General features: G+C 39.1%; 1 protein-coding gene across 1 annotated transcript in view; it reads right to left on the bottom strand.

The window, feature by feature from the left end:
- Positions 1-2,356: 2,356 nt before the first annotated feature.
- Positions 2,357-13,043, bottom strand: part of LOC147677724 (perilipin-1-like) — a 562,211-nt gene continuing 551,524 nt past the window's right edge. Inside the window, exon 6 of the mRNA XM_086946494.1 lies at positions 2,357-3,018. Within this exon, the coding sequence (XP_086802620.1) occupies positions 2,605-3,018 (414 nt within the window). The 3' untranslated portion in view covers positions 2,357-2,604. The remainder of the gene's footprint in view (positions 3,019-13,043) is intronic.

The raw sequence follows: 13,043 nt of genomic DNA on the forward strand, positions 1-13,043 counted from the left end.
CTGCTCACAGAGCAGGGGAAAGAGTGATGGGCACACTGTAAGTGCGCATGGTGCTTTGGCTAGCCGTCTTGGTCTGGTCAAACAGTCAAGTGCACTTAGCATGTTCTCCACCAGGCTGTGTTACAGCCTGGTGGAGAACATGCAGAGGTTCATAGTACCTGTCTGAGCGCCGAACCACAATACTCAGACCAATCACAACGCTGCTTAAGGAAGCGTCGTGATTGGCTTAGGGGAGCCTGTGTGCTTCCTGCTTTCGGTAAGAGACACGGAGAGACGATGGAGGAGAGACGCAGTGATAAGGTAAGTTTATTTCTATTTTTCTACGCCCCCCCCCGCTTCGCAAACCCGATCTGTGCCAGCTGCCACTGAGAGGGAGTTGATGGATAGGATGCTTTGGAGCACTGTTGGCCTCATCCATTTGATTCTCATCAGTTGCACCTCTTTAATGGGAATCGGGACTTCAAGGAGTAAAGACGCTAGAAGAAGGGCACGTAGTCAAGGGAGAGACGTGTACGAGGCTACTGAGAGCCCATGGGAGCGGAAGTCCTTGTTTGTGTAGAGTGTCTCCTTATCTGATGGATCTGAGTAAAGAGAAGGTAGAGGAACTCGTTTCTTCTAGTTGTGGACTAAGTTTATCAAGCTTTCTTTAGACTAATTAATTAGGGCACAATCTGGATCTTCAGTTTTGGCATAAGCCAGTTGCATGAATATTAAATGGCTACAAAGCTTAATTTGTACTGGTCTTAACCGGTGGTGAACACCAGCCCTCAACCTCTAGGTAGCAGGACTTATTGTTCATCATTAGAATTTGACCGGAGCTTAAAAAATAAAGACTGAAAAGGGGAGAAAGATGGAGGATCTAAAGATAGGAAAAGCAGCAACAAAAGGAGATAGGCAGGGATGAAAAAGAACCTGCGAGATGGAGATAACTGTAAGAATAACACAAAGCACCAGAAAGTGTACGGTGGCTGCAGAAAAAGGCATGAGATGGAAATAACACCTAGCAGTTATCAATACTGGAAGGTCCGCAGAGGGCTCCTAAGAAACACTTTGGCCTCTGTTTTTAAATATGGTTTTTCAAATTAAGTACTAAAGTGAGTCTGATATGAATTGCTTGTTTTCTCATTATTGTCCGCATTTTGATCAACTCTACCTGCGACTAATAACCTAAAGACATTTGACGACCTTCCTGTTTCTGTTTCCAGACATTGTCCATGACCCCTATGCCCCTGTGCCGTATGTCGGTAGGGTGCTGTGCTCCAACTCTTAGCCTACATTTCTCATTGCAGAAGGGTGTAGAGTTCCTATGCATCCTACATCCTGTGTCATGTGGGAGAACTCACTGCTTTATCTTTCTCCATCACCAAAACGCCCCAGTGTTGTTGTGCCATGACTACACAAACTGTCCTCGGTATTCTCAAGGCCAACAGACTGCTGAGAATGGTGTGCCCATCTAACTCATAACATTCTACTAGTCGTACAGTGGTACAACTTCTCCTGAATCACTGACACAACACATTCAAATTTTCAGTGCTGCTACTGTCCTCATTACAAGTTTTCCGGAAATCCTGTTTGGGCAACACAGAAGAATTTGCGCTTAAGTTGGGATAACGAATTTGAAAAAAACCTCAACGCTTGGGGAAAAGTCCTTAGAAGGAAGGAAATATGTGTAAATTGATAGAAGGGTAAAGGGAGTGCAGGAGTCACCCGCACTACTTCCTATGGCACTCCATATGAAGTAGTGCCATAGGAAGTAGTGCGGGTGATTCCTGCACTCCCTTTACCCTTTTGTTGAAATTTGGAGCCCCTACTGGCCGGGAGGACTCTTTCCTTGGCACCCTAAGATACGATAACCATCGTATTTAAGTTGACCCAGTTGAACGTTTACAGAAGGTGTGCCGCCATCCCAACAAACTTGTTAAATTGATAGAAGAACACTATTCACATCTGATTTTTGATGTTCTGTGTTGTATAGAGCTCTGCAAATGATTTATGAGACAGCCCTGAACGACACCCATTTAGTCACACCAAGGATCTACCACTGAGATCTCAATAAAGTGTAAAGTTTCCACTTCCATCTAAGCATCTCATGGGAACTACATACCTGCCTATTAATCAGAGCTGACTGTCAATCAGAGCTGTATAATGCAAAGGGATGGATGGGAGATACGTAAGGGTGGTTTGAAGATCAAAGAATTGCATGGGAGACATTGTGGACACGTGTGCTGACTTAGCTACAGTATGATAGAAAGTTAGCAAAGCTAAAATCATACTTCCAAAACTTAACCAGCTTGAGAAAATATGCCTTTAAATTTGTTCTGGAGAAGCTTGATGCATTCATTCCAGCCAATCCCCGTGTGATGCATAGCAGTTTATTCAAAAGAGGAAGACATTGCAGTAGTATATTTCTTACATCGGTTGCTCGTAACATAAAAATGGGCGAAACATCAAGAAGTATATAGTAGCGCCACCCAACCCCATCTTCCAAGACTTAGTCAATAGTGTGCCACTGTGCCTATGTTGTTTTGTCAAAGTCTTCCTTTTCAGATGATGATGATGATGGGGAAGAGGGTATTACAACATTTTCAGCTTCCCAAAGATTTGTTAAAATGAGTTGTGTGTGTGATATTGGAGTTGTGTTGTCATTGGCATCTTCCCTGTTGTGAGTTGAATATCCTCCTCTAACTTAATCTCCACCTCCCCCACCTCCCCCTCCTCTTCCTCTTCCTCCTCTTCCTCCTCCTCCACCTCTTCCTCTTCCTCCACCTCCTTCCCCTTCTCTTCCTCATCAGAGCTTTTTTGCACATCCTTATCAGGCATTTGAGAGGGCTCGTCTCCATGCTTCTCCATAGCTATTTCTTCCAGACAGAGCTCTTTCCTTTCTCGGCCTTTTGAAGTGGAGGGCTGATCACTATGCGCATCGTTTTTCAGTTTTCTAGCCAGAGACCTTCGTCTTGAGGCATTCTTGTGGAAAATCTCCTTGATATATGTTCTGAGGTTCAGATAAGTGTTCCTCATCTATAAAACATAAGTAACAATGGGTGAATCAGGTCCAGAAGCGACAAATACATTGACAAGAAAAATCTCTCTCATGATGCAGTATTGGATTCATAAAGTAGTTTTACATTCCCACCCCTTATAAACATGATATGTGTAAAAAGAAATAAAATTGCATTCTAAAGACTTTGAATCAAATGTTAATGTGACTAAGGAAAGCAGGTGAAGTCTGATACATTTTTCTAGTTTTAAGGAATTTTTCAAGTTAAGATGGCAGTTGTTGGGACATATACTATGCTGTATCCTACAGAGACAGCATGCAAGCCTTCACTACCTATTCTCTAGTGAACAAGAGTAACCGGACGAAGGCTTTCAAAAGGCAGAGCAAGTCAAGTGAATGGAAAGGTTCCAAAATCTGGCCCACCCACTTAAATTAGGGTAGGGTCATGGCTGGAGAGCCGCGAGAATGAGGAATTCTGGATGAATTGATTCCAATGACCCTTTTTAAAAAAAAATATATATACGTTTTTTTGGGCCTAAGTACTTAAAACCAATATAAATCAATGCCACACTCTTAAATTGCATACATTTTACACAATTCTCGTGGAATTAATTCATGACGGTCCATATTGCTTGTAAAACACAGAGAGCCTTCCAAACCCACAATTTCTACTAGAAAATGAACACTAGTTAAAAACATACATTTCCCCCAAAAAATAAATGCATTAAAGTCAGTTTAAAATATTACATTGTGACAATCCATTTTTATCAATGATCTTTAAATGCACCCCAAACCCACAATTACTTCTAAGAAGCGAATACTCACTAAAACAACGACTGCAAGAAGGCGAGACATTGAAGCATATTTTTAAAAAGATGCTAAGGGCAGTCAATTAGTACATGAATATTAGTGCATTTTCTTTGTAAAGTGCATATTCAATATCCTTTGTTTTCCCTAAATTTTTCAGCTAAAATAGGGATAGGCTTAAAAAGATTAAGACTCATTCAAATATTTTAAATGTCTAAACAAAGTAAAGGATCTGGCAGTTAATAGAAATATGGGTAGATATCCAAACTACCTAGCGAGGACACTGTCATTTGGATTGAGGGATTTTGTGATAAGTTCTCATTATCTTTCTGATAGGTCAAAATCCAGGCAGTTTCCTAGAGTTACTTCATATGTGGGAAGGGCCCCAAAGTAGTAAAAACCTCTGCAGTAAAATGTGATCTTCTAGTTGTTGGTAATGCTGGACCATGATTACCGTTAGATTGTACACGGTTTGCTAGTACTTTGTTAGGTTGTGGTAGGTTTGCTGGCGCGCAAAAAGGTATCAAATTCTGATCCTAGACGTGTTAATGCTTAGAAAAATTGTGCTGTCCACATGTGGAAGCGTCCCTTGTATGCACTGGCGAAGTTCCAAATGGAAATCAAAGCTCAAACTTGAACCAGTTTTCTGAATTCCAATTTTATTCAGGTTATCACTTCTGAGTATTTTTTGTTCAAAATCAATGCTACCAGCATGACTTTTTGTTCACATCAAATTCCTTATGAACGATTCATGCATATCCATGATGTGCACTGTTCATTTCTACATGTGTCCCCATTACATTTTGGGCATATCTCTGCCCTTCATCAGGGGATACATTCCTAAAAGTGACAAATAATGAAAAATGAAAAGACTGCCAAGGTGTGGAACTAAACCACCATAGGTTCAGTGTATGACTTGTCATATATCTTATTAGTTTCTGCATATGTGAATGCATTGGCTTTCAAAATCAGCGTGTACTAGTTAAGCGAGATTGTGTGTTAATGTATTACTTCAGTGATAGTGATTAAGGCTTCATAACATGGTGCCTAGCGTGACTTTCCTGTACAGGGTGGCATTGATTAGTGTTTATCGAGCAGTTGTGTGACGTCTAGAAGATATGGTTAACATGGGTTGGATCCCGTTTATGGTTATCTCAAGGTTTTTGGTGTCGAGTAGTAAATTATAACTGCCCGAGATTGTATATTTCATGCGGACTGAATGTTCCACTCATACTTTGTGATTAGTTTGAGTGCCAATTTGTAAGCTAGACGGACTAAAAGTTAGTGAAAAGTTGAGTACCATGATCTCGAGACCTCGCGTCCTGCCATGCTGAGTGGTTAATATTAACTGCCCGGTATTATATATTTTATGCGAATTAAATATTCCACTCATACTCTGTTGTATAGTTAAAATGCCCATTAATAAACTAACAAAACTATAAGTTAGTCTGTGTGTGCGGTTGATACCTAAATGTGTGATGACCGACCCCATGTGCTCGGCTGATATTGAGGCAGCACCAAGGAGTGCTGGGCTCTGGAGAATAGTGGAAGTTTCAAGCGGCACCATGGTATCAGATGATGTACCTGAATCTTGAAATGTAATCTTTCTTGTTCTTTTCTTAGATATTTTCCAAACTTTCCATTCTACCTTCTTTTGTTGCTCGTTTCGTTTCGTTTCAAAATGCTTTATTCGGTTTGTACAAGTACAACCATATAGCAACATTCATAAATACAATTGAAGTCACTTTTATAAAGGATTAAAGAATGATGAAACTTGCTAAAACAATTACATTAATACAGCCAATCAAGATAAAAACCTGAGAGAGAAAGTAATCGCTAAATATAGCGTCAATTTAAACATTTGGTGCAAGACATGCCAAGTGGGATAGTACTAAACAAAAAGGCCTATACAGGACGTAAAGTGCAGTAATATGTGCAAATAAGCAAAGATTGGACATAGCAACTAGCAGCAATTTTAGCAAATTAATGCAGAACATATCACATTAATATACCATAAGATAATCACTTGTATATAGCGGCCGTTACGTTTGAAACAGCATGCAAATAGATGGTACTAAACAAAAGACCTATGCTAGGCATAAAGTGCAATAATATGTGCAAAATATGCAAAAATTGAACATTGTATTTAGCAACAATTTTTACTCTTTTGTTTATTATTACTTAACCCTCTTCCATGCTACAAGCCTGACTCCGGGATTGTGACTTTGGGATGGACCTCGTGGATTTGTTAAAGATCAGAAAAACTTTGCAGGGTTTTGCCTGGGGCCAGAACAAGGCCAGTATGGACAGCCATAACACTCCAAAAACAGGGCTTTCAAATCAATTAGGTCTAGGGGTTGATTTTTTTCTTGTGTATGCAGTTTGATCCTAGGATCACCCGCCTGGGTTCTCATATCTGCAGTACAAGTAACAAGGCCCTTTGAAGCAGTCTTATATTGTTCTCCAATCCCTTTGGTCGGCAGATTATTCAGTATTACTGATAACATTTCTAGAATATGGTTAGAAATATAAGTGCTCTTTCCTATTATGAACAGAATAGATGCCAGAATACGTTCAAGACTCTGCAGAGATCTTGAGAAGGAAATTTACCGTGATCTGATGTTATAAGGCTGGAAGTGCTCGTATACAGGACCATTGATTGTTTCCGCTGCATTGGTGTTTCGGATAAGACTCCCATCCCCTCCTCCTCTCCCCCGAGACATCGGTTTAAATGGTGAAATATCAGGTTGGGTGTAATCCAGACTTAGAGAAGGATGAGTGGCCTGTAGCACATGTGAGGCCGCAGTAGCTTCCCCCCCATGTGATACACACAAGGGGGGCATCTACCCCAAAGAGCAACACCCTGCCTGACCGGCTCACCCCTTATTTTTGAGAGGGAGATGGAGTAAGAGCCATCGGTTGCTCCATCGCCTTTAACTTAGAAGGGCTGACCGCCTCATTTGCCGCCACCAATGCAAATGAAACTACGACTTCTCCAGCCTGGGAGTTGTCCTCTGATAATTTCTGATAGAAAGATGGCATTTTGCCTGCCCTTTAAGCATGGCTAAATGGGGGGCATAGTTCCTCAGCGGGTTGGCTTTGGTCTTCTGATATAGTCTGGCGGTTAGTGTACGGCCTGACCATCACATTTATGGTGGTCATCGTTTACCAAAGTTATGTTCAGCAAAACAAGATATGGGTCAAGAAAAGCCTAAGCCTTCTCTTCCATGAGGCATCAGATTTGCGGATGAGTGGGGGACACGCGGGGGGGATTTTAAAATAAAATTACTTTACCAGGTCTCTTGCCACCTCCGCCCTTGCCCGGGTACCGCTGCAGTGCTGGAACATGAAGAAACAGTAAGAGGGGTGGGAAAACCCAATAAACCCTTGCGAGCTTGGGCAATTATAGACAATATAAAGTTGAAGATGCTATCAAGGGACTTCGTTTCGAGCTAACGACTTTCAGTGTGTGAATCTATATTATTATAATTACAGACTCATATTGATCAAATCAAAAACTGGTATAAATTTTCAGAATTAACCAAAACATTTCAGTCAGTTGATCAACAAATTTAAAGAGATGGAAAAGACACAAGGAAAAAATGTTCTTTAGTAAAATTTATCTTTATGTAGTTTATAAATTTAAAGGGTACATATCAACAGGAATTGTTGATCACAATGCTAAACAAATGAACAAGGACTTTGTCGAATCAGCCTATACTTCATTTGTAAAAAAGTCCAATCCTAAATAAAACTATTAGATAGTATTTATTCTGCCACACTAGAATAGTCACCAATGTATATTAATTATAGACAGAGAAAAGGACTGTGTAGTCGACGTTTCGGTCTTGACTTGAATTAATCCTTCAGACCATCTTCAGGACAGAGAAATGTGCAAACGGTAGTGACCCCTAAAACATAATTTAATAAATTATATATATATATATCATTATTTAGATCTATCAGGACTACTATTGTGTAATGCTTCTATCACATAATTTGTCTTCTTTTTCTTAAAAATGATAACTGTTATGAAAGAGAAAAATGCTGAAATATGAAATGTCGTACACCAGCTTTTATCTTCTTGACTGTGAACATCGTGATATAATATTTTTATTGTACAACTCGGGTTCTAGACAATGAAGATTAGCAAAGATAATTGTTATCAAGTTAATGTTTGTTTTTTAGATCCATTTCTAATCTATGAACTTCAACACATGTATTGTTTGATATTCTATGTACAAGTTTTGACACAATGGTACATCTCTTAGATTGTGAGCGCAGATGATATATAGAAGCGACAGTCTACCATGAAGGTATATGACATGCCATATATTTAACTGATTTAACGTCAAAGATTTGTCCAGGAAGAATTCAAATATAATACATAACTTCTTATCAAAGGTAAATTCAAAGAAGTTGATGGCACGATTTATATTCATTCACCTAGAACAGCAGATGTGTATGAAACATCATACATTAATAAGAATATTTACAAGTTCCACCAACATTCGAGCGTGGTTGAGTAAAGATAAACTAAAACATAATGAGCGAGCTGTGCTGTGACATGCAATCTAGAAATGCCCAGAGTTCACGAGGTGAACCGAAAATTTTAGCGAAGTGAAATGAACTGGTGCTGGAAAAAACGTGCTGGAGGTAAAAGTATAGTATCTGCCACCAAATGAATTGAACCGATCGGTGCGCGATTACTAAACCGGACTGCATAAAACTGTGCAAGAAAGTCCAAACAGACAATACCAGTGCAACATGCTATTACAAGATAAATGAAATCGACAAACACATCACACCAACACTTACGTTTTAGTTTATCTTTACTCATACATATAAATGGAGTGACTAATCCGGTCCTGTTTGTCCCTTGTTTCAGACCCCTGGCGAAGGGTCACAGTTGCATGACCCGAAATGCATTGGGTGAATGGAAATTGATATGTTACCACCAACACTGTTACATAAGAATGTAATTATGTACGCAAGGAAGTTCTCTTGACACACGATGTCTTAATTCACATCTGAAACGTTTAAAAGGTGGAAATAAAATTCATGAAACTTGGATAAGAAACTTCGTTGTTTCAAAGTTGATTTTGCGCTCAGCCTCTAGGATAGATGATTCTACCCTCAACACTTGCAATTACATTGAAAGGCACGACCTGACTTCGTGCGACGACTAGAGCGCAGTTTGCATATATGTATACTCAACATTAAAAATTGTTCAAACACGAGAGCACAGGGATAACACACCTTCCCAAATATAGAACCATAACATTAACGGTGGACATTGTTATATAATAAATATCAATGCTTGAAATATATTGAGATGGGGATGTAAGAAATAATAATAATTATACTACTTATCCTTAGATCTCAAGCACCAACATTGCCTAAAGTTAAAGATTAAAGGACGGACGATCTTCAAAGAATAAGAACGCTCTAAACCATAACTGAAAGGAGGTAAATCTTTGGTTATTTGAATTAGCTATGCCCCATTAAATAATGAAATAAGACATCGCTTTAACTGCATACATGATTTTTGCTTCTAGATCGATAACATTAAACTCCAATGCGATTCATTCAATCATTGGTGGATACATACAAGAGCAGATTAGGATCACATTGTGAAGTAAGCTGCTTTAAGATTTATAATTGAATAGATGACTGTAAATGTAAATATTCTGACACAGGTATTCATGAAATTCTGATAACAAGATAGCTGTTTTGCCTCAGAGATGGGAGACTGCCAAGGTGTGGAACTAAACCACCATAGGTTCAGTGTATGACTTGTCATATATCTTATTAGTTTCTGCATATGTGAATGCATTGGCTTTCAAAATCAGCGTGTACTAGTTAAGCAAGATTGTGTGTTAATGTATTACTTCAGTGATAGTGATTAAGGCTTCATAACATGGTGCCTAGTGTGACTTTCCTGTACAGGGTGGCATTGATTAGTGTTTATCGAGCAGTTGTGTGACGTCTAGAAGATATGGTTAACATGGGTTGGATCCCGTTTATGGTTATCTCAAGGTTTTTGGTGTCGAGTAGTAAATTATAACTGCCCGAGATTGTATATTTCATGCGGACTGAATGTTCCACTCATACTTTGTGATTAGTTTGAGTGCCAATTTGTAAGCTAGACGGACTAAAAGTTAGTGAAAAGTTGAGTACCATGATCTCGAGACCTCGCGTCCTGCCATGCTGAGTGGTTAATATTAACTGCCCGGTATTATATATTTTATGCGGATTAAATATTCCACTCATACTCTGTTGTATAGTTAAAATGCCCATTAATAAACTAACAAAACTATAAGTTAGTCTGTGTGTGCGGTTGATACCTAAATGTGTGATGACCGACCCCATGTGCTCGGCTGATATTGAGGCAGCACCAAGGAGTGCTGGGCTCTGGAGAATAGTGGAAGTTTCAAGCGGCACCATGGTATCAGATGATGTACCTGAATCTTGAAATGTAATCTTTCTTGTTCTTTTCTTAGATATTTTCCAAACTTTCCATTCTACCTTCTTTTGTTACTCGTTTCGTTTTGTTTCAAAATGCTTTATTCGGTTTGTACAAGTACAACCATATAGCAACATTCATAAATACAATTGAAGTCACTTTTATAAAGGATTAAAGAATGATGAAACTTGCTAAAACAATTACATTAATACAGCCAATCAAGATAAAAACCTGAGAGAGAAAGTAATCGCTAAATATAGCGTCAATTTAAACATTTGGTGCAAGACATGCCAAGTGGGATAGTACTAAACAAAAAGGCCTATACAGGACGTAAAGTGCAGTAATATGTGCAAATAAGCAAAGATTGGACATAGCAACTAGCAGCAATTTTAGCAAATTAATGCAGAACATATCACATTAATATACCATAAGATAATCACTTGTATATAGCGGCCGTTACGTTTGAAACAGCATGCAAATAGATGGTACTAAACAAAAGACCTATGCTAGGCATAAAGTGCAATAATATGTGCAAAATATGCAAAAATTGAACATTGTATTTAGCAACAATTTTTACTCTTTTGTTTATTATTACTTAACCCTCTTCCATGCTACAAGCCTGACTCCGGGATTGTGACTTTGGGATGGACCTCGTGGATTTGTTAAAGATCAGAAAAACTTTGCAGGGTTTTGCCTGGGGCCAGAACAAGGCCAGTATGGACAGCCATAACACTCCAAAAACAGGGCTTTCAAATCAATTAGGTCTAGGGGTTGATTTTTTTCTTGTGTATGCAGTTTGATCCTAGGATCACCCGCCTGGGTTCTCATATCTGCAGTACAAGTAACAAGGCCCTTTGAAGCAGTCTTATATTCTTCTCCAATCCTTTTGGTCGGCAGATTATTCAGTATTACTGATAACATTTCTAGAATATGGTTAGAAATATAAGTGCTCTTTCCTATTATGAACAGAATAGATGCCAGAATACGTTCAAGACTCTGCAGAGATCTTGAGAAGGAAATTTACCGTGATCTGATGTTATAAGGCTGGAAGTGCTCGTATACAGGACCATTGATTGTTTCCGCTGCATTGGTGTTTCGGATAAGACTCCCATCCCCTCCTCCTCTCCCCCGAGACATCGGTTTAAATGGTGAAATATCAGGTTGGGTGTAATCCAGACTTAGAGAAGGATGAGTGGCCTGTAGCACATGTGAGGCCGCAGTAGCTTCCCCCCCATGTGATACACACAAGGGGGGCATCTACCCCAAAGAGCAACACCCTGCCTGACCGGCCCACCCCTTATTTTTGAGAGGGAGATGGAGTAAGAGCCATCGGTTGCTCCATCGCCTTTAACTTAGAAGGGCTGACCGCCTCATTTGCCGCCACCAATGGAGATGAAACTACGACTTCTCCAGCCTGGGAGTTGTCCTCTGATAATTTCTGATAGAAAGATGGCATTTTGCCTGCCCTTTAAGCATGGCTAAATGGGGGGCATGGTTCCTCAGCGGGTTGGCTTTGGTCTTCTGATATAGTCTGGCGGTTAGTGTACGGCCTGACCATCACATTTATGGTGGTCATCGTTTACCAAAGTTATGTTCAGCAAAACAAGATATGGGTCAAGAAAAGCCTAAGCCTTCTCTTCCATGAGGCATCAGATTTGCGGATGAGTGGGGGACACGCGGGGGGGATTTTAAAATAAAATTACTTTACCAGGTCTCTTGCCACCTCCGCCCTTGCCCGGGTACCGCTGCAGTGCTGGAACATGAAGAAACAGTAAGAGGGGTGGGAAAACCCAATAAACCCTTGCGAGCTTGGGCAATTATAGACAATATAAAGTTGAAGATGCTATCAAGGGACTTCGTTTCGAGCTAACGACTTTCAGTGTGTGAATCTATATTATTATAATTACAGACTCATATTGATCAAATCAAAAACTGGTATAAATTTTCAGAATTAACCAAAACATTTCAGTCAGTTGATCAACAAATTTAAAGAGATGGAAAAGACACAAGGAAAAAATGTTCTTTAGTAAAATTTATCTTTATGTAGTTTATAAATTTAAAGGGTACATATCAACAGGAATTGTTGATCACAATGCTAAACAAATGAACAAGGACTTTGTCGAATCAGCCTATACTTCATTTGTAAAAAAGTCCAATCCTAAATAAAACTATTAGATAGTATTTATTCTGCCACACTAGAATAGTCACCAATGTATATTAATTATAGACAGAGAAAAGGACTGTGTAGTCGACGTTTCGGTCTTGACTTGAATTAATCCTTCAGACCATCTTCAGGACAGAGAAATGTGCAAACGGTAGTGACCCCTAAAACATAATTTAATAAATTATATATATATATATCATTATTTAGATCTATCAGGACTACTATTGTGTAATGCTTCTATCACATAATTTGTCTTCTTTTTCTTAAAAATGATAACTGTTATGAAAGAGAAAAATGCTGAAATATGAAATGTCGTACACCAGCTTTTATCTTCTTGACTGTGAACATCGTGATATAATATTTTTATTGTACAACTCGGGTTCTAGACAATGAAGATTAGCAAAGATAATTGTTATCAAGTTAATGTTTGTTTTTTAGATCCATTTCTAATCTATGAACTTCAACACATGTATTGTTTGATATTCTATGTACAAGTTTTGACACAATGGTACATCTCTTAGATTGTGAGCGCAGATGATATATAGAAGCGACAGTCTACCATGAAGGTATATGACATGCCATATATTTAACTGATTTAACGTCAAAGA

This window comes from Lissotriton vulgaris, chromosome 12 (genome assembly GCF_964263255.1).
Source record: "Lissotriton vulgaris chromosome 12, aLisVul1.2, whole genome shotgun sequence".
Taxonomy (NCBI): Eukaryota; Metazoa; Chordata; class Amphibia; order Caudata; family Salamandridae; genus Lissotriton; species Lissotriton vulgaris.